We start from the raw sequence: 27847 nt of genomic DNA on the forward strand, positions 1-27847 counted from the left end.
CTGAAGTTTTAGCCTCTGTTCACTGACAAATCCACAGTTCTCTCTCTCGGACTCCAACACATTCTGAAGTTTCTGAACCATCTCTTGACAACGTGATATCTCTTCTGAGGAACTGATTAAAAAAAAAAACAAAAGAAACTTAAATTTAGTGATAAGTAGTAGAAGTCGAGAAGTCTGTATATTTTACAGTATAGACTTTTGTTTTCTTCGTTCTGAGCCATTTCTCTCCACTGTAGATTCTCTCTCTCGGACTCCAACACATTCTGAAGTTTCTGAACCATCTCTTGACAACGTGATATCTCTTCTGAGGAACTGATTAAAAAAAAAAACAAAAGAAACTTAAATTTAGTGATAAGTAGTAGAAGTCGAGAAGTCTGTATATTTTACAGTATAGACTTTTGTTTTCTTCGTTCTGAGCCATTTCTCTCCACTGTAGACTTAAAATATGTGATGTCACAATGTTATGTTATGCCAGGCAAATACATTCTATTTAGCAATCTTAACTAAGAAGAGATAAACTGAAGTGTTATCATTCACCTAGGAAATCTATGTGAAATCTCTTTCAAATTTTTACTAACATTGAGAATCATTATGTCAAGAGGTCTTCAAGAGGACGAACTAAAGCCGATGGTAAGAGAGGCGAAGTAGGAAATAATTAAAACTCCACTACTTCATTAACTAACGAAAAGACATTAGCTGACCATATTCCCAGATTATAAGACCTACTTCATATATGTCTTAGAAATAGTTTTTATAAACTTCTAATTCTATAAACTTCTTACTTAATAGTTTAAATAGGTTATATTTCTTAAACTTTCTCTACAATGGCTTATTGGGTGATACAACCTCCAAACATGTATATTGCTTCACTACACTGCTAACTTTTATTCTTCTTATTTTAAATTTTTATCTTTTCAATCTCAGAAAATCAAATACTGTCAATATCCCCTGGTCAACAGGTGTCACAGGAAATATATAAGGCTCTCATTTCCCATAATATCTGTAGATTTTTCTTTTCCATCTCAACTTCGGCTAACAAAGTGTCTAATAAAATGATGAATCTAGCAATGATCATCAAAGGATGCTAAAATCAGAAAGATGCTAAGATCAGAAACAAACACACATTATGTGTCTCTAAAGAGAAGTCCAAAATATCACCACCTATGAATAATTCTTACCAAAAAGAAAAAGAAAAAAAGAAACTGGATCTTATCAAGCCTCTTGATTTAATTACCAGTTTTTAGGAACTGCATGGGACAGAGAAACAAGGTAAATGACACCACGTATAGGCATCCTATTTAACTGCCAGAAAGGAGAAATTTAAAATAAAATGGTATAGCACTATTAAATATTATCTTCCTATAGAAATTAGTCTTCAGAAATAAATGATCTTGAAAAAAATCTATTTTGTGCTAAAGTTATTTTTAACATAAGATATAATTATAATGCCTATAAAAAAGTAAAGAATCTGTCAAAAATTGTATTAATTCTGAAAATGTCATCATAGAAAAATCCTAAAGTACATCTTACTTTATTTCAAGTTGTTTTATTTTATTTTCTGCTGTCTTAAGTCTTAGCTGAAGATCATCATTGGATCGCTCTGCAACCAGGCATCTTTGGTGCATTTCTTCCAGTTTTCTGCAATCACTTTCATTTACTCTGCCTTCATGGTAAACCTGCAGAAGAGGCTTATATGTATATTACCTTACAGAAGAGAACTGTCTTAAGAAATTATAGGTTAAAAAATTGAAATCACTGAGAAGAAATCAAAATCCACGATCGTGTGTTCATCGGTTTCCACCATAACATATTAAAACACATCAATAAGTAATTTTGGTTGTTTCGCATTTATAAAATGTGATGTTAAAAATTGACTTATAAAATAATAATTGTGTATTTTTTGAAATTATCCTTGCTCATGTAAATTATTTAAATAGTTTTAGTATTTTAAAAAGACATGTAAAATAGCTGAAGTAAGGAACAAGTACTCTATCACCACTTAGAGATAACTGCTTCGATTCTTGGATGAATATCCCTCACATCAATACTACATTTCATATTCGAAAACACGGATGCATTCTGGGGTGCAATGCATTCTGGGGTGCAATGAGCAGAACTACCTGAAAGTGACTCCACAATCCTAGTCCGGGTTAACTCGACAATGATCGGGCTGGAGTGGCAGTTCCCCCTACCCAGCAGGAGTGGCTGTACCCAAGCTCAGCTTCCCATGAGACTGACTCCTCTCCCGCAACACAGAGGCTGTAACTTCCTGAGAACCGCAAGGTCTCCAAGTGCTAGGCAGTTCACATTTTCAGTCCTACACACAGCTACCTATCAAACCCAGACTGCCTGGACAAAGGAACCTGTGTCTTCTCCCAATGACAAGGCTCCTTTGTCACTCCTGCTCTATAAGACAGACTATCAGCACATCAACGCTCTGCTACTAAAACACTTACCCTGCAGTACTTGCCTGTGCCTTCTCTTTACCTGTTGCTTTTAGCCTTGTAAGTTTAAATTTCCTCAGTAAAGCCTATTCCTTAACCTATGCTATGTGACATTAAAAATTCATCCCAAGCCCTGATGCGCAGCAGGTAGTAATCTAAATGGACACATCTGATGGAAACTGAGAAGGCACCAACCTTGAAGGACAGTGGTGACCATGAAGGTCCTACATTGAACATGACCACGTACACTTCTATTTTATAACCCCTACAAATGGGATTATACAATGCTATGCTTTGTAAATTACTATCTGATGTTATTATGATCTTTTTATATCAAGAGCATAGATATATCACATGCTTTTTATGCTTCATAGATCTCTTTTGAAAAAAATCAAACTTTGACTCTATCATTTACTATTTTTTAACACTGAGCAAATTATTTAACCTTTCTACGACAGTTCCCAATGCAGTACCTAAAAGTATGTGCTGAATCAAATCTAGTCTCCCCCTTGTCCACAAGGCACTCTCAGAGAGTAGAATATTTACCACCAAAAAAAAAGTTATCTAAGTAAGAAAAAACTTTAAACTATAGACGTCTCACAATATTTTGTTCTCAAATATCATTGGGGTAAATATTTTCCCTATGAAATAAAAATCTGTACATCACTGTAGTATTATAATTTTTTAGCTAAATATACTTGTTATATTCATAGATGACCTAAATTCAGAGTTGGCATAAAATTTAAAAAGAGAAGACAGACAAAATATTATTGGAATGAGGTTTAAGCAAGGAATATAGCTATTTCATAAAATTTGTACCTTTGAATAAAAAGTTCAAATAAAGTGGCCACTCTTGGGAAGAAATTTATGCAGGCAATGCCAGTATTTAAAAGCAGATTCTGAATACAGTCCAAGCAAATAAAAACACTCACCAGGAGAATACTTATAATATAGGGGTTGCTAGTAGACAGTGTGATGGAAGCAGACAGAATTTTGAATATTTGCAGTTGGGTTTTAGGCAGTTATTTTTTTCCTTTTTCTTTTTACCTTTTCTAGTTCTTCTTCCACTGCTTTTTTCTCCCTAATGGCTCGTTCAATTTGGCCTTGTTTTTCAGCACACTCCTATAAATTCAAGTCATATTGTAAATAACTATATTTGTAAATCCTTAAGAAAACGAGTAAAAATAGAGTAGAATGATTTGTTCATAACAGGAATACCACATTTACATACATTTATCTGTACAGCAAGACCGCATTGATTAAAAAAAAATCAAAAGCAAACAAAAAACCCCTCACTCTTCAAAGAGTTACCTATCCTAGGATTTCAGAAATCACCTCCAGTACAGAATGACAAGGAGTTCTAAGTAAACAAATTAGGTAGGTAATAGAAGTGGAGGGATTCCAGAGAGAAAAATAAATAAATGAGACCCCTTTCTCACACTATATATTTTTTCTTTTAATATACTCTTATGACATATTTTAAAAGGAAACACAGAACTAGACAGAGGCCCAGCATCTTGAGGATAATCTTTGTCCTGAAACTAGCGTAGGAATATAAATTCTAAAAGTTATTATTATTATTTTTTTTGGCAAAACTTATAAACAGCCAATGCAAACAAAACTAAAACTAAAAACAACTGATCATTACAATGACTGGTTCTTCACAGTTATTTATTTTTATTGACTTACTTTTAAGAATGGATGTGATATTTTCTACAAATTGTAAATTATGCTTTGGATGAAACTACTTTGTAATTAATCTAAACTTATCTTTTATTAAGACAGAACTATTAGTGTATAAAAAACTAAACTTTAATGTTACACATATTGCTAATCTATGTAAGAGATAGTTTTATGGTGTGAAATTTGGGATTTCTCCTATGTTTAGAACTCATCCTGAGTGATTTTTTTAAGACACTATTTCTTAGAGAAGTTTTAGATTCTCAGCAAAATTGAGTGGAAGTTACAGAGATTTCCCATGTAATTCCTGCCCCTACACATGCATAGCCTCACCCATCACCAACATCCCCGGCTGTAGTGGTGCATTTTGTTACAAGTGATGAATCTGCACTGATACAACAGTATCACCCAAAGTCCACAGTTTACATTAGAATTCACTCTTGGTGCTGTACATGCTATGGGTTTGTATAAATTTATAATGACATTTTTCCACCATTATAGTACCATACAGTGTAGTTTCACTGTCCTAAAAATCCTCTATGCTTTGCCTACGCCTTTTCATCCTTCTCTCCTCATTGACCTCATTACTGTCTTCATAGTTTTGCCTTTACCAGAATGTCATATACTTGGAATCATATAGGGCATAGCCTTTTCAGACTAACATCTTTCACTTAGTAATGTGCTTTAAAGTTTCCTCCATGCTTTTCAAGGCTTGATAGCTCATTTGTTTTTATTGCTGAATAATATTCCATTTTCTAGACAAGCAAGTTGGGAAGAATTGGCATGCTGACAATACTGAGTTTTCCTATCTATGAACACTGGCTATCTCTTCATTTATTATTCTTTGATATCTTTCATCAGAGTGATTCCCCTCATATAGTTCTTGTATAGTTTGTTAGGTTTATACCTAAGTACTTAATTTTTGGGTGCTAACATAAATGGCATTATTTTTAATTTCAAATTCCACTTGTTCGTTGTTGGTATATAAGAAAGAAACTGACTTTTGCATATTAACTTCGTATCCTGCAACCTTACTCTAATAACTTCTTTGTTCTAGGGTCTCTTTGTTGATTCTTTTGGATTTCCTACCTAGACAACCATTCATCTGCAAGCAAATTTCTTCCTTCCCAATCTGCATACCTTTTCTTTCCTCCTATTCATTCATTCATTCATTCATTCATTCATTCATTCATTTATGATCAAGCTGCATTAGCAAGTACTTCCAGTATGATGTTGAAAAGCAGTGGTGAGAGGGGACATCCTTGCCTCACTTCTGATCTTTGTGAGGAAGCTTTCAGGTTTACAGCTGTAGGTTTTTTGAAGACACTCTTTATCAAGTTGAACAAGTTCCCCTCTGTTCCTAGTTTGCTAAAGTTTTTATCATGAATGGGTATTGGTTATTGTCAAATGTTTTTTCTAAATCTACCAATATGATTCCCATACGTTTTTTTAATGTAGATGTTAATAACAAGGTTGGGTCACACTCCTGGATCTGTAAGTGGCATATAGAAAGGTATGTTATAAATATGCTATACAACTCTCTCCATCCAGTTCACAATTTCATTGCCAAATGAGAGTGGCTAAAAGAATATTTAGTTAATCTGAAACAAAGTTAAAATGAGACAGAAAAGTTGAAACCTTTATAGATAAATATACTAATTCTATTAGAAATGTTTGTATTAAAACAAACATTTAAAATTATAACTAATAGGTTTTCATGGATATTTGCTATTAACCACCACTGAAATTCCTAACTTTGGAGGAAGATATGACCAAATGATAGTACGTATTTTTTCAAGTACTCAGAGTATTTGCAGAATCATATTACATAGTGTACCATAAAGTCACAACAAATATTAAGAATCAATATCATATAGACCATGATCTGTGGCCTCTATTTAAGTAGATTAGAAAGCAACAATGAAAAGATGCCTAAATGAGCTAGTATAACAGCATCTGATGTGCTTGGTATTGAGCCACTCATCCACTTAAATGATTTATGTTTTCTTTTTTTTTGCTACTGCTGACGTCAAATGAATACTCAATGACAGAAGAACCAAGAGGCTTCATGTGATCTGACCTTTCTCTCTCTAGTGAAGGAACTAACATTGTAACCCCATGGCTCTCTCTATATCAACACCCACATCCACATGCTTGAATGATACACACTGAATTGTCAGTAGTGGTGTCTAAGAGGAAGAAGTGGTACGCCAGGGAAAAGAGTATGAAAAAGGGGGTGTCACTTTTATTCACTACACTTTGATATTGTTCAAATATTTTTTTTATAGTTGGTGGTTTCATGTATTACATGTGTAATTTTTTAAAATAAAAAATACCATTTATATCATTTATAAAAAAAGATGTCTAAATGCCCATAGATTTGGAAATTAAAAATTAGACTTTTAAAAACTTCAGGATCAAAAAAAGATCATACTAAATGTTTCATTTTACTTGTATAAATTTGGGCATTTATAATCAATCTTCTTCCTCATTTACTATAGATTAACGACAACCTCTGCTATTTGGCCAAATTAAAACCTTGAGTATTCTTAGAGAAAGTATATTATGTAGGAGAGAATAAAGGCTGTGTGTGTTGTTTTCCACAGGGAGACATGAGGCTTGAGATAGACTGGCTCTAGCCTTTTCTTAAAACTATCAAAAAAAAAAAAAATCTGCACAGTAACCTAAAATATAAGTTTTTCTCATTCTTGCAAACATAATTTAATTTGAGTTAGCTAAACTATGCTTAATTTCCCTCCCTGATTTCATCTTTATAGCATAAGTGGTAAAACTGGCACTTAAGCATAGAAATCAAGGTATTTTGCCTCAAACTATAGCCTGAGTTTCCTGAGAAAATCTGCTTTTTAAAGTAGCTGAACATGTCTTCCTTTGAAAGTATTTCTAAATGCTTAATATTTAAACACTTTTCAATTAGTACAGTTTATCCCATGGAATCAATTTGATATCAGATAATATTTAATATTTTTAGAAAAATCCACTTAGCTATGAATTAGAATTGTTTTATTATAAATCCTAAGAAACATCTATTGGAATAATCTGGAATTATATATTCTTTGCTCTAAGGTGAGTTCTATAGCTCTGGTTGTTACACGGCTAACAGTTATTTTAAAATTCCCTGCAGGTCACATACAGTGTGTGTTCCTTTGGGAAAACAGAAAGAATAAATGTTGTCCCCTTCCAGAGTTTATAACCCATTAATGATCCTGGACTGAAGTAGGACCCTTCTTCCTCAAAGCTGTTAATCGTTTGATAGCTAAATCAGTCTATGTAAGAGAAAAAGCAAAATAGTAAAGCGATAGAAGAGGAAGTAGAATTGAAAAGCCACGAAGAATTAGACATGACCAATTGGCTATACTGCATCCCATCAATTTTACTTAATGTTCCTATATCATGAAAACAAATGACATTAAATAACAAAAAAGTAACACCGTCTCTCGTTCTATTGGTCTCGGGACCCGTACACGATGACAAATGCACGCTCAGACTTTGTAGAATGTGGAAAAGATCTGATCCTCCTTTCAGATGTGCTTAAATATCAATCGGACATCTTCCCAATTTTTGGAAATTCTTGTACTTTTAATTCTAGGTAAGCAAGACTATTAAATTCCATTTCATCAAATCTTCATGTTAAATTTATATATTTAATCCACCCCTAGTCACACAAGTACTCTTTCCTTTCCCTTCTTTGCCTTTCCACCCTCCAGGGCTCGTTTCGTTCCGGAGGCTTGCCTTCTTCCTTCCCACTGTCATACATACTTTTTCTTCCTCCGTGGTCTCCCAAGTGAACCCAGCGTACGGTAGCACCTGTAGCTGGGCGCTCAATAGCACCATGCGCATTCTTTGTCAAAGACAGGTAATTATAGAAAAATGTGATAAATACCATCCATCTTTTCTGCTACACCACAAGTCCCAAGACCATAGATAACATGATCATCTTCATTTTCACTGTTTTTCTAGTATCTAGCATAGTTCTTATCATGTTTTTTGAATGAACTAATGCCCAATATGTACCTTGCCCTTTAAAATAAATAATATTCGTATGAAATAATATTCATATGTCTTAACATACATACCATCTGAAGGGCTGAAAGTTCTTCTGATAGTCGAGAAATCTGTACATTATATTGTTTTCTTGTGTTTGCAACCTTTAAATTAAGATAGTTATGAATTATTTAGGTCTACGATAAAAATGAATATCCAATATATACATCTAGGATAATAATTTTGATAAAAAATAAAGTTGTAACTTTTAGGGCATAAAAGATAAATAAGCACATGATGTATTAAAGAGTCAGAGTTTATCATGATAGTGAGAACAAGATAATACACTCTAAAGGACAGTGTTTGTCAAACTTTTTGGCCCAGGATCCTTTACATTATAAAAACAAAGATCTTTGTTTATGATGAGTTCTTTCTATTGAGGTTTATTACTTAAAAATGAACATGGAGAAAATTTCAAAATATTTACGTATTAAGCCCTTTACAAATAATAATTAAAGTTAATACAGGTTAACGCAAATAATATATTTTTATAAAAAATAAGCATATTTTCCAAAATTAAAATATTTTAAGAAGAGTAGGATTATTTTCCATTTTTTGCAAATCTCCTAATGTCTTGCTCAACAGAAGACAGATTCTCATATCTACTTCTGTGTTCAACCTGCTGTGTTGCTACATATCACTACCTCCTGGAAAACAACACTGCACACTCACGGAGCATGAGTATGACAAAAGCAAACAGTGTTTTCCTAAAATTATGAAAGGAGGTGTAATCTTGCAGCGTCCCTGAACAACACTTTGAGAACTGCTGCCATAGAGTAAGTCAAGAGAAAAACTCAATTACACTGAAAATGTAATTAATAACTTAAAAGGCACTTTTCTTTTATAAATAGAATACTTTTATACTGCACATCAGGTATCAGTGCTAAGTAAATTACTTGGTAAAGAAAACCCTTATTTAACATTAAATATCTTCAGAAATAATGCAATTTATGTGTATAGAATATTTTGAAGAATTAGTCACATCTCACCAGGGTGGCTCCTCTGGCAATATTTTTTTTCCTAATATCTATTCATACTTTTTAAAAAGACCATGAGGAATATTGATACTGATAATGTATCAGCAGCAAAACATTTATGACCCAAAGGTTTTTGGAAATTTTCAAGGATCTTATAAGAGATTATTTCTAAAACATGATATAAACCTTCTTTAGAACATTTAAAACTTTATTTGGTTAATTAATATGCTATCTTTTTGAAGGAATGTCAAACATATGTGGGTTCATTTTAGCTCTATTTTAGATTACAATTGATATAGACTTTTCCTATGGATATTTATATTCAGGATCAATCCATCTTATTTATGGGTCAGTGAGCATTTATTGAGGTTTAATGCGTTAGGAACTATTCAGAGTGCTTTATGTGTTATGATCACATTAAGTTTCTCAACAACTTGATGAACTAGTTATTATTCCCATTACAGCTGAGGAAGATTAAGGCACAGAGAAATTAAGCCGTGAAGGTTCCTAGAATATACAAATTTTGTTTCTTATAAGCCCAGCCGTATCTGTCTGCCTCTCACATAATTTTTTAAGTTTTTAGTATCTAGAAAGGATGCAACTAATGTGTTTATGACCACAGTAGTATATATATTTTGAAATATTTTTACAGTAACGCTGACAAAGTCAGTGAATCAAACTATTCGAACTATAAAAAAAGACTGTGTAGGGCTACTGACACTGATGGTATATCACCAGTGAACATCTTTGCTCCAGAAGCCAGAGAACTTTTGGGGGTCAGTATCTGATACAACACAACACACATGCTGTTCTGTGAGCAAATGTACACATGTGAGAGTTGGTTTGCTGTGACGGGGGCTCAGAAATCTGCAAAGGGACTAAAATCCCTATCTCCCCCAACCTCACTTTCTTTATGTAAACATTTTCTTCTATAACTTTATGGACAGTAAGGATATTTATAAACCAAATAGCAAGGTGAATTAACAGAAAATAGGAATACAAAAGGCCCATTATGGTGTTAATATTGCTTACCTGGACGAATATGATTTTATTGCTTACCTGGACAAATAAAATTTTGATGACCAACTTTAAGCCATGATTTAAAATCAAAAGTTAAGAAAACCATGCTTTTTTCACAAATTGAATTTTATTTGTTTGAGAGCTATATGAAAAATTGCTATTTTCGTACTTTAAAGAAATATGCTATTGTCATATTTTTGTTTAATTTTACACCCAGAAATATGTGATCATTTGGTCATTATATTTACTTTAGTTAATAAAAATAGATGCTTGTGAAGTCATTAGACATAAGTTATCCCCAATTCAACAATTCTGAATTATTTAGAGGACATGTCAAACTGTAATAAATGGGGCAATTATCACCAACACAACTGAAAACTTTCAAACAAAAACTTTTAAAAATGTGTTTAAAACATATAAATGGATATAAGGTTATGTCACATGCTCTATAAGATGCAATATATGTGTATATATGTATATATATATAATATATAGTTTGTTTACAAAAAATAATACCTACTCTTTGAAATTTAAAACATGGCTGAATTATATTATGTCGAAAGTGAAAGGTTCCTCATTATTCTGCTTTCTAGGCTTAGAGCTATTCACAGGTTGGTGTATATATCTCCACAATTTTTTGTGTTACCGATAATTATATCATATCATTGATAATCTGAGATCAAATGAAAGTTCAAAGGATGTGGAATTATAGATGATTTTACTTTTCTTCTACATACTTTATATATGTCTACTTGTTTTTATAATGAGCATGTATTACTTTTTAGTGATAATAATATAAAAATTTACTTAAAATATCAACTTGGCAAGAGTGTGGGACTGGGAGAGGGCAGGGCCCCAGCAAAGTGCCTGGCACATAGGAAGTGCTCAACAAGTACTTCTTGAGTGAACAGTTGGAAGAGCAGAGAAATCTGTATACGAGGCATGAAAAGGAGCCCAGGAGGAAGCGGGGATCGGGGTGTGAGAGAGGGAGCTCAGTTTCAGATATGTTGTGTTTCAGACCCCCAGGCAGGACTGTTTACATAGAGAGATAACTACACCTTAGCAGGCAGTTGAACACTCACGTTTGTAGAAAGGTTTGGACTGAATACAGAGATCACAACACTTTTGAAAAATTACACTGAGATCATTTAAGGATTCATGCAAAAGACAACCTCCATCAACCATAAAATTAATGTGAATTTATTTTATGATTAGAAAATCAATGAGGGGTACTCATACTATGAGTACTTTGATAAAAATAGGTTTAGCATTAAAAGCAACAAAATTTATTAACATATTTTAAAGCTATGTTGTCAAGAATATTTTAAACTTCAGCCACAGTTAGTGTTTTTAACCCCTAGAACAGGACAGGGATCTCTGCAGAAAGGATACACAAGACTAGGAACAAAAAGCCCCAGGCTTTAGCTTAGACTCTGCCTCAGATTAGAAATTTTACCTTGGGAAATCACCTAATTTCAGTCAGACAGTGACAAATAATAGATTCCTGAGAAATGCTTTTGCAGCAAGAAACATTATACACTAACTCTGTAGGAATTAAAACTCTGCCACTTAATTGCTTAGGGGAAAAGCAAGCATGTTAGATTTTATTTTTTTTAAGTGATGAGGCTTTAAAAAACCAGTTCGCTTCAGTCTACCTAGCTGAGAAACAATACTGTCCATAAAAAAGTATAGCTAAGAAAAAAGTTAACACCTTTATTTTATGCAGTGGGGGAATACATAGTGTATCTAACTATCCTACAGCAGCTAACTTTATTTATTTATTAAATTTATTTTTTATTAAAGTATAGCTGACATACAAGATTAGAAGCTCACTTTAAAAGAAAGTATTAGTTTCGATAATTTGTTAATTATCTTATAGTCTTTATGAATACGTAGGTAAGCATTTTAATGCAAATACTACTGTAAAAATTAAACCATGACTTTCTGCTTTTGCTAATTCTTATCTCTGACAAAAAAAAAATGGCAAACTAAAAAAGTTATAACCAAGGCTTCTTTGAAACTGTGGCTGAGATGAGAGGAACATCATTTATGCAAGAAAGCTAGAGAGACAAATGGAGAATAAAAATGACTGATGGTAATGAATTATAACATAAAAAAATTAAAAAGATTCATGAATCCACAGTGATATTAAAAAGGGGGGCAGGGCACTACTGAAAAATCACAGCTAATAAATATACAGAAAGAATAACGGGATTAGAATATTATCATTTTTAATCACCACTATAATATTTATTTCAGGCAAGGATTATCAACACAGATGCTAAAACCACTGGATGAAAGATTCTGGTGGAAAAGGATGCCTGCATGATCTTCAAGTATTTCCCCCAATTATTTATAAGTACACAAGGGAGAAATCTGGCCTTACCACTTTAACCACATGGTCAAGTTTAGCATTGTTGATGCAAAACCTGACATTACATCTTCTTGATGTGATGAAGTGGGAGGTATGCATATCACTCTGCCAGAAATGACCGGAATCTAATTAAGAAGAAGCAGTGACATGAATCCAGATGTGGAATATTCTGAAAGACAACTGGCTTGGATTCTACAAAGGATCTTTGTACCATACAGAGTAAGGCAGGTGTTTGGGTTAAACCGATGAAGACTAAGAGACATAGTAGCCAAATGCAATAATGCATAAACGTGAATTGAATCCTGGATTTAAAAACGCAAGCAGCTATAGAGAACATGTTAGGGAAACGTGAGTATGGACTGTATTGAAGTAATGTTGATTGCTTACAGGTATGGTAATAGTGGTGTAGCTGAGTAGTAAAATGGCCTTTTCCTGAGGAAACAGACGCCGAGCTAGTAGTGAAGTGTTATGATGCTTACAGTCTGACCGAATGTCAGGCAAAAGGGAACGAACGTTGCCAGGCTTTAAGAGTTATCTGGGTGAGGGGTAAATAAGTGTTCATTGTACATTTCTTTCAACCTTCTTAATGCGCTTGAAAATATCTAAAAATAAAAAAATAGAAATTAATGTAAAAGAATGTCTCAGTGATTGAGATATGGCTCAAGAATCGTCAGACTTGCACCTGCATCCCAGCTCTGCCAGAGGTGGGACCCTAAGCCAGTTACTTAATCATTCTGCATTTTACGTTTTTCATTTTCAAAACGGGTTTTTGTGTTTTTTTTCTCCTGAACTCACTTTACACTTTCAGCTCTGACTGTACCACTTACGAACTGATTCACATCTCTACCAGAGGCAAGGCAAATATATATATGTCTACCTTGCCTCTTCATATGAGAGCAAACCTACATTCCAGGACAGTTTTCAATTTCATAAGCCTCACAATTCAAACCAAGAAAAGCTCATTACTTTAACACAAAAATATTAGGTTTAATCTTGATAATAGAACTGCAAACAACCGCACAATTCACAAATTGTATAAATATTAGCATGACGGGACTGAAAAAATGCTGCACTTAGTATCGTAGGAGAAGGAATGAGTCTAAGTTCTAGCGTTAAGTAGCATATATTTATACTAATAACCTCTTGAGGGTTTCAGTTTCTTTACCAATAAAATAAGAGGTTGAACCAGATTTAACCAGTCCTCAGATGCTCTAAGACAGAGGTCCCCAACCCCTGGGCCGCGGGCTGCTACCGGCCCAGGACCTGTTAGGAACTGGGCCGCACAGCAGGAGGGGAGCAGCAGGTGAGAGAGGGAAACGTCATCTCTATTTGCAGCCGCTCCCCAGAGCTAACATCACCACCTCAGCTCCACCTCAGGTCATCAGGCATTAGATGCTCACAGGAGCACCGGTCCCTGGTGCCCAAAGGTTGGGGACCGCTGCTCTCAGATACTGCAAGCGGCAGCAGGTTTTCTTGTTTCATAAGCATTCTAAGGTTCTTTTTAAGTCTCCTCTTGAATTTTATGCTTCGGGTGTGTTAATCTTCACTACATTCCTATCCTATATTCCTCTCCTCCCCATCTCCCCACCCTCCGCTGCTGCCCACTCTAGCTCGAAGAGCGAGTGCTACTATCCTGAGATGATTTGTATTTGAAGTTTGGCACAACTGATGTAATTAGCTGTTAGTTAATAACTAGGTTCATCAGGCAAAAGCTTAGGTGGCATTTAGTCTTAAGTTGTAAAATTTTGAATTTTAAATATATTAAAAACGCTTACTTCCTTCCTCGTTCTTATGATAGCCTCTTGCATAAGCCGAGAAATTTTCTCTTTCATTTTCTCTATATCTTCTTCTTTTTGCTTCTCTTCAAGCAGAACCTTCAGAAAATAATCATTTGATGGTATTACAGATCACTTCATTATTAATAAAGATGGGTAAAAACCTATCCGCTAATCACTTTCTTGAAAGCAAATACCTTATGCTAAACTTTGTAGACATCTCGACCTGGAGCTCTTGCCTGTGGCATGAATGATATTTACTTTCTCTGTCCTCCTCACCTGAACTTGTCCTAACTAAAATTTATTTTCCTCTGGTATTTATTTCAGCCATTTCTACCACTCCTCTAATATCTATAGCTGGAAATCTGTGAATTATGTTTAAATTTTTATTTTCCTTCAGTTCTATACAAAATAAGTCATCAAGTCCAAGTATTATATTCTTGGGAAAATCTCTTGGATTTGGTTATTGCCGTTATCTGGTATTATTCAAATTAAGTCTTGCCGTTATCTGGTATTATTCAAATTAAGTCTCTGTCACCTCACACCTCAAACACCGTCGATGCCACCTACTTCTATCCATCCTCTCGTTTTCGTCCCCCACCTAAAAATTATTCTTATAATCCTCGTTCTGCTGTCGGTCACGCCCATTCCTTTGCTACCGTGTGGAGCAGGACTCCTCCGCGTCTGCCCGTGCTCATCTCCGGTTCTCTCTCCCTCACACGCACTGCAATCAGGCTTTTACCAACCGCAAGCTCCATACCGATGACGGGAGTCGATTCTGAGTAATTATCTGATTTAATCCATCAGCAATGCTTGAAATAATTGATTACCCGCCCCCTCCCCCACCTTGTTTTACTTTCTTACCTGGCTTTTAGCTATTGATTTACTTCCTAACTCACTTATCATTCATTTTCAGTCTGCACTGCTATTTTTTTCCTCTTCTCAACCTCTTCAAAATGGGACTGAATTCAGTTGTGGTCCTTTCCTCCATCGACAGCCATCCCTTGGTGTTCTAATCCAATCTCACTTTTAAATATCAATTATATGCTGAAAATTCCCAAATTTACATCTCTAGCCCAAATACCTTTCCAAGTCTGGAACGCCTCCAATTTAGGACTGCATCAGTCAGTCAATCAGTCAGTCCCTCTCATTCCGTCTCTGTCTCTCATCACATACAAGTGGCCTTGTGTTCTGATCCTGCTATCATCCAAAGAACCATACACATTCCCATCTCTTTTTAAAAATTGTTTAATAAATTTCCTCCTGCTTCAATAGGCACGCTCTTAGAGTAACAGCTTTTTTGATGTAACAGCCTTATGAGACGATGGACAGCGAGGAAAGGGGGAAGCACTGTAAGAGAGCTGTGCTAGGCTATGCTTCAGGTCTGTTTGCATGATCAGTTGAAAGAAACTTCTTAGAACAAGCACCTGAAGGTGGGAGCCCTCTAGCAATTAAGCAATGAGTCAAGAGGGAGCTTAAGATTATAGACATAAACAGCCTCTGTAAGGGTCTACTGACTTGGGTGGGAAGATTTGAGGGTTAGGCAACTGAGTGTCACTACTACCTTCTCTGTCCATTTGCTCTACACAAAGTGCTCATCTTTAGCGACCGGATGGTAAAATTACTTACATGACTGGGCTTCGGAGGAGACTGAAAAACTTTGTCTTGCTCTTAATTCTTCCAGCTAACTTAGGTGTTAAGAGCTTGTTTTGTTTTTTAATAGCTCTCTTGGAAAACCCTCTACTATGTTAAAATGGAAATATAAATAAAACAAGCATTTCCTTTGTACTCTCTATATTTCCCAGCAGAGTATTATGCATACACTACATATTCAATTAATGTCGGTTAAATGAATCAATGATGAAATGATCGCTACATAAGGTAGGCAGCGACATTAAAAACAAATCTATCTACTTTGTGACTTCTATAAACTTATATACCATCCATATGGAAGTGGTAACAGATAAAAATATGCTGTGTGGTAGCAGAGGAATCAATGGTTAGAGGGTCAAGAAAAAAGGAACAGTGACATGAAGGCTCCAGTTAATAAATCTTTATAGTTCAATTTAATTCCTGTCAATTAAGCTGCTGCTCTATTAGAGTGATCGTGTAGGAGATAAAGGGGAAATAAAAATGAATAAGATCCGTCTGATTTAACTGAATAAAATAGAGCGTATACCGCAGTAAAGAGCTATAACAGTATTTCAGAGTATGAGACTAGAGGGGATGAAGATTACTTATGCAAGGATTGCAGACATAAGAAAAGTCTGACATGTCGATATGTTTTGGGAGAGGACTGACATTTTATTATATTTTATGATATTAAGTCCTATCATCAAGAATATAATATGTCTATTAATGGTGAGCACAGCAATTTCATTTTCATGTGGATTACTCTGTAGTTATAGATTCCCTTCCTATTAGGTCACATCGAGGAATGTTCGGGATTTTATTTTTTATAAACACGTTAACTAGTTTTCTTACCTGACTTTTTTGCAGGTTAGCTTCTTCTAAGAGTTGCATGCTATTTCTGGCTCTTACGATAGCTTCATATTTCTCATTTTCTAATTCATTGCATTTTGCCTGTAACTCTCGAGTCTGTTTTTCCAAATGTGTTTTTTCTGTTCTTAATTGAGTGGCTTCTTGGATTGCTACACATAATCTAAAAGTTAATAATCACATTGTAAAAGTTAAATATTTTTAAAGGGAAGGAGGGAGATAGAGTTACTGAGCATCTATTATTACAGGACAAACATTATTCCAGTTACTTTTACATGTACTTACTCATTTGATCTGCATAAAAGTTCTGTAGATTTTGTTACTTCCTTTTTAAACAACAACCAGAGCATTTTAACAGAGCGTAAGCATTTGATTAAGGTCATATGGCTAACGAGCAGTGGGCAGTGACTGTGCCTCGCTATTTTGACTGTAATTATGCTACACCTTCTATAGTATCACACTGTATTACATAGCTACATGATAATGTTATAAAGCAAATCCTTAAAGAACGAGTTGTTCTTTCTATTTATATGGTATTCTTTTTTCCTTTCCTTTTCTGTTTAGTTCCCCTTTCCGATTCTATATCCAGGTAATCCATGTTAATTTACTAATGTATATCTTTGAATATTTTTCTCCATGTTCATAAAATCATATACATACACACACAAAAATACACATATTATATATATATATATCCATAGGTTTTTAAACATAATATTGTATAATAAAAATTAAGATCACAGTATACAGCCTTTTCTCATTCAATAATGTAGAAATCCCCTCAAGCAATATATCCAAAAGCTCTTTCTTTTCCTACTCAGATGGATGTAACTTCTTTTCACTGTTAATTTGTATTTCCCTGACTACTGGAGAGTTTAAGTATATTTTTTAAAGTTTGTTAGCTATGTGAATTATCATCTTTAAATTTCTTCTTCATATTCTCTGCCTATTTCTTTCTTATGGGTTATTTACTTTGCTTATTCCTTTACAAGAACTCTTGAATATTAAGATGTTAACCCTCGGTCTGTCCTATATGCTACAAATATTTTCCCAAGTCTACTTCTGATTGTTGTTGCCTAGTGTCTCTATGTTCGCCAACTTCTGGGATTTCAGGTTTTATAAAGATGATCTCCCTTATCCATAGAATGCTAATGCAATCCCCTGGATTTCCGCAGAAGATTGTTGTGCCTTTCATTTGTTTTCCCGTACACCTTTAGTAACATGTTCTGGTGTGATCTGGTGAGACAACTCTTACCTATAATTCATACTTTTCTTTGTTATTTTTAGGTAATTTTTCCCTTAAATGGTGGCAGGAGAAGGCTCCTCTATGCCCTTCCCACTCCTGCTCCACACCGGAGCACAGCACGGCCAGGAGGCGGCTTCGGGATACAGCGCAGCTCGCTTTCCCTGCCTTGGGGATTGCGAGAACTCATTCTCCCTTTCATTTCGTTTCTCTCTTTTTTAAACTTTCCTTCCTGCCTTCCTTCCTTCCTCCTCTCTTCCTCTCTTCCTCTCTGTCTGTCTGTCTGTCTGTCTGTCTGTCTGTCTTTTCTTTTCTTTTTTCTTTTTTGCTGTTGTTTAGTAGATCTGCTTAATTCTGAATGAAGTGAATTAAGGTCTACTGGTATTTTAGTCAGGGTTCTTAGTTGCCGGCAGCAGAAGCCAACTCTAATTTCAGTGGAATAAGGGTTTATTAAAAAGATACTGGTAAGTTCACAGACTCACTGGGAGAGTTGGAAAGCCAGGTATGAAGCTTTGTAGTAAGGGACATGCCCAAAATTTCACCAAAATTATTAGTTGGTCTTCCATGAGGAGCTAAACTGGGGAATTCCCCAAAGATGGAAGAGAGGTGAGATGCAGAAGGTCAAAAATAATGACCATATCTGTATTTTCATCAAATCACTCTTGCATTTCCTAGCTTTTGCAATACATATTGAACTGTCTTATTATTTGCTGTGTTTAGGTTTACTAATGTTATATCTTTTTCAAAATAGTGCCATTTTCATGATATCAGGTCTCTTTATTCTATGTACTGCTTTTACCTTTACACCCTACCTTGTGTGATACTAATACTATTACTCCCACTTTCTTTTTGTTTATAAGTTGCTAATATTCTCCACTAAAATCTTTATTTTAAATTTAAAATGAATCCTCTTCATCTTTCCTTTCTTGAGATCTTTGTTCTAGTTCATTTATTCTTTGTTTTAAGTGTTTTCTAAAATAAGAGATTACTGGGTCTTGCTTTTTAATCAAAATCTGCAAGTCTCTGCCTTTTAATGGATTCATTCATCTCATATTTTTACACAATGATTCGCATACAGGACATTATACAATTACATCATACTTTGGTTGAGCATTTTGGGTAGAAAATGAAGCACTCTCTCTCTCCCACAGAGGCATAGGACACCTGTCACTTTACTGAAATCAGTTCACCCTTCCACTTCACCATGTCCTCTTGGGTAGCTAGAGGTGGACTCATGAATACCTTATGAAGAGGGAGTTTAAAGCCAAAGCCATTCTACTTATTTAACTCCTGCCTTATTTACCAGGCATATACAAACCAGAGAAGTCTTTCCCAGAGAGAACTGTCATTCTCTGGAGATAATTCCCAGGATCCAAAAATCATCTAAAAAAGGGGCAAAGGGATCTATCTTTGGAAGATGGAATGAAATGACTTATGTTTCATAGATACTTTTGGCATTTGAAAGAATACAAATGTTTTTAAAAATAAATAATAATAATTTTAATAACTACAATAAAAAGTATTTAACGTCAAAATGTCTTTGATTTTATGGAACGAAGATAATCCTTACAAATATAGCTTTTCAATCTGGCAGTTCCATGAAATAGGATACACCTAAAACATATCGGCTGAACATTGCTAGAGCCACATATGAAGTACACAAATAACTGCATTCTCTTATATAAAAACACAAGAGATTTTTTTAAAAACTTTAAAATATATAACCATTTTTTAATCACAACAGGAACTTAATATTAATTTAATAGCTCTAACTGACAGCCAATGTAAAAATTTCTTCTTCAGAGGAGGCTAGCTGAATACTAGACTTTAAAGAAATATCCTTACCAGAAGTTTGGGAGGAGAGGGGAGGTAGACGGAGGGGGAAAAAAAAAAACAATTAAACATTTCTTCAATTAAAAAAAGAAAGAAAGAAAAAAAATTAAGGAAAAAAATATATTTTTAAAAATATATCCTTAGATTTTCTTATATACGGAGCAACCTCCTCTTAGGGATCAGCTAGGTTTTATACTAAAAACAAAACAAAATGAAACAATAACAAAATTCCCCAAATCCTCAACATTAAAAAGACAACTTAAAACACTGCTGAATGAATAAACAACTTGATTCATTATGACTCAGTACTAAAGGACGTGACACTCATTCACATTTCACTGTTTTGAGTCTCTCTAGCATTTATTTTCATAGCACAGAACGCTACTAAAATAACAGAAATGCAAATCTACAGCCACAGACTTTTTTCCTAACGTTAACACAAGGAAGTTCAGGAAAACAGTAAAACAATCCACTGCTGAAAAGTTTAGAAAAATGAAAAACAAAACCTAAAAAAACTCTAGCACTTAAAAATTACAACCTCAGAATCTCAAGGTAGCAGTTAAAATCAATTAGTTCTCAACCTCCTGTGCACAAAGACATTACTTTCATCAACATTTTGGAGAATAGAAGACAGATGGTCAAATATACTTTTTTTTTTTTTTTCTGAACAAACACTAAATTAGCCATGGATCTGTGACTGGAACTGAGGTCTCGATTTTTGATGGGCTCAGAGCAGCAGAGTATTTTTGAAGGTAACAGATTTCAATCATAGAGTCGATTTTTCAGCTTTAAACCATAATGTGAATTTACAGGCTTTGGTCCCTGTATCTTTAATAGATTATAAATGACAATTTTCAAGTTTCTCAAGGGAACATCCAATAAGGACTAAGAAATGACAACAAAAGATTCTAGAGTGAATGTTTGCATTAAGATAGTGATTAAAGACAAAGCTACAGAATATATTCAATAAGAGTACAGGCCTGAAATAACTGAAAATTATCGCTCATCTATAACAATTTCTCAGGTATTTTTCTCTTGTGTATCTACTTAGTAAGAAATGGGTATTCTATATAATTTTTACCTAACCTCATCATCATCATCATTATTATTATTATTATTATTTTATTATTTTCTGCTTCAAGATGCAAAGAACATTTTTAATTTTGGGATAGACTAAATGCTATGACTGCTTTGGGGAAAAGGTAAAGACAGAAATGATCTTTAAATATATGTTCAAAATATAGCAATATTTTGAATATGATTAAAAAATAAACAATGTCTAATAAATCACATTTTAAACCAATGATTATAGTTTATTACTTATAAAATAAATACTGAAATTCTAATATGGAATATATTTTGAAGCATATAGACAAAGCTAGATGTATTTAACAATTTACCTTGTTTCTAATTGTTTTATACTAGATTGTAACTGCTGTAAACGCCTATCTGATGCTTCCTCTCTTCCTTGGGCAGACGCCATATCCTCCTCCTAGAAAATGAAGAAATGGGAAGCTTATTTTATGTGAAAATTCAATACATCATTATACAGCATGAAGATAATAGTTCACCCTCTAAAGTATTAGATAGTCAATAATCAAAACATTAATTGCATATAGATTGCCACCAATATTTCAAACAACTGTATTTTTATAGTGCAAGTCTAACAAAACAAGGCAGGAGTTTGTAGGCTGAGGCTGCCTTCAGAATAAGCTCTCTTAACTAAGTTATTCTGCATCACATTATAACAGGATAGTTCTTCTTTGACATGGTGATGCTTTGAAATATATCAATAGGTTTTATTTGTACTATCTTTTTAAAAAACTTCCTGCTCATCCTTTTCTGCCTTCTGGTGTGTTAAAGAAATACTTTCTTACAATACCATTTTAATTTTTCTATTGGCTATTAGCTCTGTTTAAATTATTTTATGGATTGCTCTAGAGATTACAATATGCATCTTTAATTTATCTCAATTTATTTAGAGTTAATTTCAGAGAAAACATTGGAACTTTGCAACAGTGTATTTCTTTCCATATACAATGCTAGACTTTAGTGCCATTGTCATATTGTAAATCTGCATACTTAATAAATTCATCAAATAGAGGGCTAAGTTCTGCTTTAAAGCAGTCAAGTCTTTTAAGGTATTAATAAAAGAAAAGAAAAATATGTAGATATATTATATCATATTTATAATTCCTGTTGCTCTTAATTTCTTCCTATATCTGAATTACTATGTGGCATTGTTTCTTTTCGGCTTAAAGAATTTCCTTCACTATTTTTGAAGAACAGCTCTGCTGACAACTTCTCTGTTTTTCTTTATGTGAAAATGCCTTTATTTTGCCCTCATTTTTGAAGTATAGTTTCACTGAACATAGTTTTCTAGTGAGCATTTTTGTCGCCTTCAGCACTTCACATATATTATTCCAGTGTTTTCTGCTTCCACAGTTTCTTAATGGTAAGTCAGCCATTACTCATAGCCATTTCCTTGTTTATGCCATTTTTTTGTTACTGCTTTCATACTTTCTCTTTCTAATTGGCTGTCAGTGTTGTTATGGTGTGTCTAAAAGTGATTTTCTTTGTGTTTATCCTTGGATCTTGGATCTGTTAATGTTTTCTACCACATTTTGAAAGTTTTCAACCATTATTTCTTTAAACATCTTTTCTGCCCCCTCCCTTCTGCCTTTGTCTGCTAAATCCAACAGCTGGGTTCACTGAAAGTGAGTTTCTATTGACCATCCCCCACTGCCACGTTACACTTTCCCGTCTAATACATTTTGGTTGAAAACTGTATAATATAGTTATTTCCAATATTATAATTTAGCTTCCTAATTTCATATTTTACATTTAGAGGGCAAGTAAATGATTAATTCATTTTCCATCAACCTTCTTTATATGTAATCCAAACAGATCAACAATAAAATACATTGAAACAGCTACAGGTAATTAGTTATCTTAGAAATAAGAAACACCTTCTTTTGCATCTGTCCTTGAAGATCTTCAGTCACTTTAGTTAACTCTTCCACTTTTGCTACTGCAACTCTCATGTCTAACTTGGCTTGCCTGAAAAAGAAAATAAATTAATAAACTCAGTTTTCACACACCAGAAAGAATTTTAAAAATCAGAAATTTATATTTGGTAAAATCAGTACTTATGTGCACCAAAAAATGGATCTGAGGGGTAAACACCATAAGATTCCTTTATTATTAATAAAATGCACGTGGATGAAAGTGAAGAGGAAAAAATACAGCTTAATTGGGGGATGTAAAATGAGAGTCATTAATACTTTATTTATATAAACTACATTTTAAACACAAAATTCAACATATTTCATGAGAAAGAACTTTATCATCTTGATAAATTATGTCAGAGCATCACACTGACTACCAGCGCAGTAAGTAGAACACACTTATGTCTATAATTTCCCTACGTTTTAAGGTTAGAGGAGTATTTCTGATTGGCCTTTCTATGGAAACAAACCTAAGCTTCAACACCTCAACCCATCTTTAAACACCAGAAGTATGTATTATGTACCCACTTAACGTAGTGAATTGAGATATGTCCCAAAATAGTATAATATTTACTTCCTTCAGAGATTGTAATTGCAAAGTACAAAAAAATTCAAGTTTTTGAGTGTTCTAATAGTAACAAATAAGTTTCAATATCTTCTTGGATCCCCATAAAAAAGGCTTTAGAATATTAAGACTTTATGAAATAGAAAAAAAGAGATTTTTAACATCAAAGCGATTAAGTACTCTTGAATTACGTAAAAAAACATACATTTTTAGGAAGAAAGCTACGTTAGTGTAGGGACTGCCCATGTTTATTTCTTAATTACATTTTATATGTAATATAAATTATAGTGCTGTTGAACTTAAAGAAATTATTTGATGCAAAAATCCCAATAAATGTCAATCCATTTACTTTTGACTTTTTAGCAGTCTTTAAATTACATTACTGATTAGCATAAAATAGTAAATAAAAATCTAATAATAGCTAAAATGTATCAGGTAGTTAGTTATTAGGTGCTAGAAACTGTTGTAAATGCTTGGCAGACATCATCTTACTTAATGCTATAACTGTGAATTAAGTACTATTATTATATCAAACTAAAATCCAGAGAGTGAGGATGACAAGTTTATCAACTTGCCCTGAGATTCACAAACAAGTAATGAAATTGGTATTTAAACAGAGTCCTCTATGATATATTGTCTACCAAAAAATGGTTCCAATCTTTTATAAGATTATATTATTATAATATTTTATAAGAAAATGCTTTGATTTAAATAAATATAATTTATAAAAATCTGAATTTATCAAACATAAAGTGGATTGTTTTCTACTTTCAAATGATTCACCAAATGACAAAACAAAAACAAACAACAAAAACCACCTTATACCAGTACATTTAAAATCTACTTTAAGCTTAGAGATAATTCCAAGAGTGCATCTACTATGTGAATCAATAAATAAGGAGTAAGATATTTAAGTAGTAATGATAAAACCGAGACAATTCTGAATAGGCATAGCGCCCACACTGATCTGGTTTCTTTGCCTTCAGAAAGGGGATAATAAAGCTTGTTCTATTGGTCTCATGGGGTTGCTAAACAAGATGGAAGAGATTATGTACATTAAAGTACACCGCAAACTATAAACAATTGTAAGATTGTAGCATGATTAAGGAAAAAATTATTTGTTAGAGACACAGTGGGAATAAGGTGCATGTGGAGAACCCTAGAGTCCAGAACCCGATTCTGTCACCAACTAATAATTTGGCCTAATGCAAATCACTTGACCGTAAGAGTGTCACGGCAATCTGATGCCCAACGACAGAAAGGCAGATCAGATAACCCGCCACGGCCAAACCTCTATAATAGATGGCTTCCTCACTTCTATCTAATATACCTAGCGAGTCTACTTCTAAATTGTCTCTCAATGGTGTACTCCATTTCCATGTTCATGGCCCTGTCTTTGGCCCCATCATTACTTCCCAGGACTATTCTAATGGACTCTGAACTAATCCCTTCACTGCCTGTCTCTTCTTTAATTCATCTTCTACAATGCATCTTATCTGCAAAAAAAAAAAAAAAAATTATCTAGTGAAAAAATTACTCATTTAATAACGATCTCTGGACTCCCCACTTCTTTGGACACACGATCAACACCCCTCTGCATGGTATATAAGACTGGACTTCGTCTGGCCTCAGTGAGCCTCATGTCTTGCCAATTGCCTCCATTTGAAATGTATGTTCCAGGTGTAACAGACTACGAAGTCACTGCTTCCTAAATACAGCCTTGTCCACTTTTTCCATATGTTTAAAAAAAATAGGCTTCTTCTCCTTTTTTTTTTTTTGATAATTTCCTCAATATTCAAGACTTAGTTCAAAAGTCTCCTCATCTCAAGGCTTCCCTGACTCATCCTAGGCAAAAAAAGACTCTATAATCCAGCCCTCATAATACAGAATATTTTGTATATTACTAACAGAGACTCCCTCGTGGAAGTGGGAATTCATAAAAAATATAGAATGTAAGATCATTAAAGTCAAGGATCACATCTTGTTAATTATTAAATGCTCAGAAGATAGCGCAGTGCATACTATATAGTACAAGTAAATATATCATAAATGAACAAAAGAGAATGCAGAAGGAAAGGAGACAGAGAATCACAGGTAGATCTTGATATTTTACTTAGATCTCGTCTTTCCAATTTGATATTTGTGACTGGAAATCCTAGAATTGTGAACAACTCTTCCAAATACATATATTCTCATTTGAAAGAGAATCCCTTTGTTTGAAAACACAATCCCTCTCCCACATAATTAAAGAAAAAAATTCAGGCACTGGTCCTAAGACCTGCTATTATAAATTATTAAAAGAAAAAGTATTTGAAAGCATTTAAATTATTATAGTTCCAAAAACACATTTAAAAAATCTATGTTCTAGAGAGGAAAATAAGTAGTAGTTGTATATATACTTATTCATTTCTACATGGTTCCATAGATAGTTAGAAAAGAAGTATACAGTTGTTTATACTACTTCTAGTATGAAATAGTAAAAAATATTCTACAATAAAAGCTGTAAGGTCCATCTTCTGGATCCAGCTCTACCGCCAATAAAAGCATGTGACTTGGGTCAATCACTTAACCCCTCTGAGTCTCAGAATTATAGCTGTAAAACAGAGATAAAGACAATTTTCCTCCACAGTTCACAGATTTGTCATAAAGTTCATATAAGTTAATGCATACTAAAGTACTTAATAAATGTTTCTGTAGTTTTTACAAATGTAAGCTATCATCATAATCTTGCCCTTTCCTGGATTTTAAGTTGTCAGGAGCTGTGTGGTATAACACTTTACGGCTGGATTGAGAAAGCTTGGGGGATGCCTGAATGTCTGGCCTGACTCTCGGCCAAGAAACGAAAAGTGGGATTGATGATGTGCTGCTGAAAGTCCGACTCCCCTCTGGCACCCCCCGTCAGGGCTTGCTTACTGATGGTTTTCACCTGCTATATCTGGCTAGACGGCCGGGCTGGGCTACGTGACCAGAGGAGCAGAAAAAAGATCCCCCTTGGGACCTTCTGCCTTGAGCTTTCCTGAAGCCGAGATTCATTGCACACATCTTGGTAGTGCAATCTGGAGACAAAGCATGTCTTTGTATGAACAAAGACCCTGGGGCACTGTGTCTGGTGTCGCTGGGCCCCCTATGCTCGCCTGTGCTCTTTTCCTTGCTGCAAAATATCTTCTGCCTTTAAATAAAAGCCTTATGTGAACATGCTCTTTGGAGTCTTGGGAGCCCTTTCAAATACTCAAACTTTGACTCTTTAAAGGAACCAAAAGAAATAATCCTAATTTTATTTTATGAAGGAACTTTAAAAACTACATGTTTATACTATTTTATATGTAAATGTTTTAGATATATGTCTGCTTGTGTACATAATTATATCGAGATGAAAAATAGCCTTCATTTTAGAAAAACAAACTTGATAAAAAAATAACTGTTAAATATTAACAATCTTGATGTTACAGCTACTCATGTATTTTATTTTTGTCCCAAAGGAATATTTTAAAAAGCACATTATTACATTTTCAGGTACACTTTCTTGTCAAACAATTTAAAATTCCTGGCATTTTCTTTAACGTAATTTTTCATTATTTATAAAAAACAAGCTTTGCTCTGTTAAGTGAAGTATAACCAAGTATAACACAAAAGACAGGCTCTAGTACTATACTTAAATTATAGCATTAACATTTAATTTAAACAAATTAAAATGCTTTAATTAACCATTACATTCTTTTGAGATTTAACATTAACTGAGTCTATTTTAAGATAAACTTTGGTTTCTTTTGCAGTCTCATATCAAATCCTAAAAGTGTTTACAATATTACTTTCATTTAACGATAAATGATAAGATTCTGAGAGAAATAAAACACAATCTTTACTGATTTGATATACAGTCTAATTTTTTCTTAAAATAAAAATGCAAACCTTAGATATTTTAATAAGTACTTCTATAATTATCCAGTACTATAATAAAGTCAATCATTTATGCTTAAAAACTTTAAAAACTCTCCAAACATAATTTCAGACAAAGATCTAAAATTTTAAGATTTCTGCTTTAGAAAACTGATGATAAACAGCAACACTGTGAAAAGTTTTATTTTATTTTTTTTCAGCTTTCAATCTTTAGTGGCTATGATTAAACCCATCCAAAAAGTAATGGATAGTAATAATCCATGTACAGAGCTGTTAAAACTTTAAAACAGCTACTCTTCAGTTTTTAAAAATTTAATTCAAAATTATATACAATTTAAGGTAGCACAAAATGCTAACTTCTATATTAGAATTTTCTAATATACCAGTAGTAGTTCTCTATATTTTCTGTGTATGAAAGTGAGCTTTTTGCAATTATGTATGCATAGGCTCTAAGTCTCATTCATTCAGAA

General features: G+C 33.7%; 1 protein-coding gene across 1 annotated transcript in view; it reads right to left on the bottom strand.

Moving 5' to 3' along the window:
- SCLT1 (sodium channel and clathrin linker 1) overlaps window positions 1–27847 on the bottom strand; it is a 103982-nt gene that overhangs the window by 32356 nt on the left and 43779 nt on the right. Inside the window, exons 10-17 of the mRNA XM_006917768.3 lie at window positions 22877–22967; window positions 21308–21399; window positions 16817–16994; window positions 14333–14431; window positions 8219–8290; window positions 3492–3566; window positions 1531–1676; window positions 1–112 (exon numbers count right to left, since the gene is read on the bottom strand). Coding sequence (XP_006917830.1) covers window positions 1–112; window positions 1531–1676; window positions 3492–3566; window positions 8219–8290; window positions 14333–14431; window positions 16817–16994; window positions 21308–21399; window positions 22877–22967 — 865 coding nt within the window. The remainder of the gene's footprint in view (window positions 113–1530; window positions 1677–3491; window positions 3567–8218; window positions 8291–14332; window positions 14432–16816; window positions 16995–21307; window positions 21400–22876; window positions 22968–27847) is intronic.

This window comes from Pteropus alecto, unplaced genomic scaffold (genome assembly GCF_000325575.1).
Source record: "Pteropus alecto unplaced genomic scaffold, ASM32557v1 scaffold17, whole genome shotgun sequence".
Classification (NCBI taxonomy): domain Eukaryota; kingdom Metazoa; phylum Chordata; class Mammalia; order Chiroptera; family Pteropodidae; genus Pteropus; species Pteropus alecto.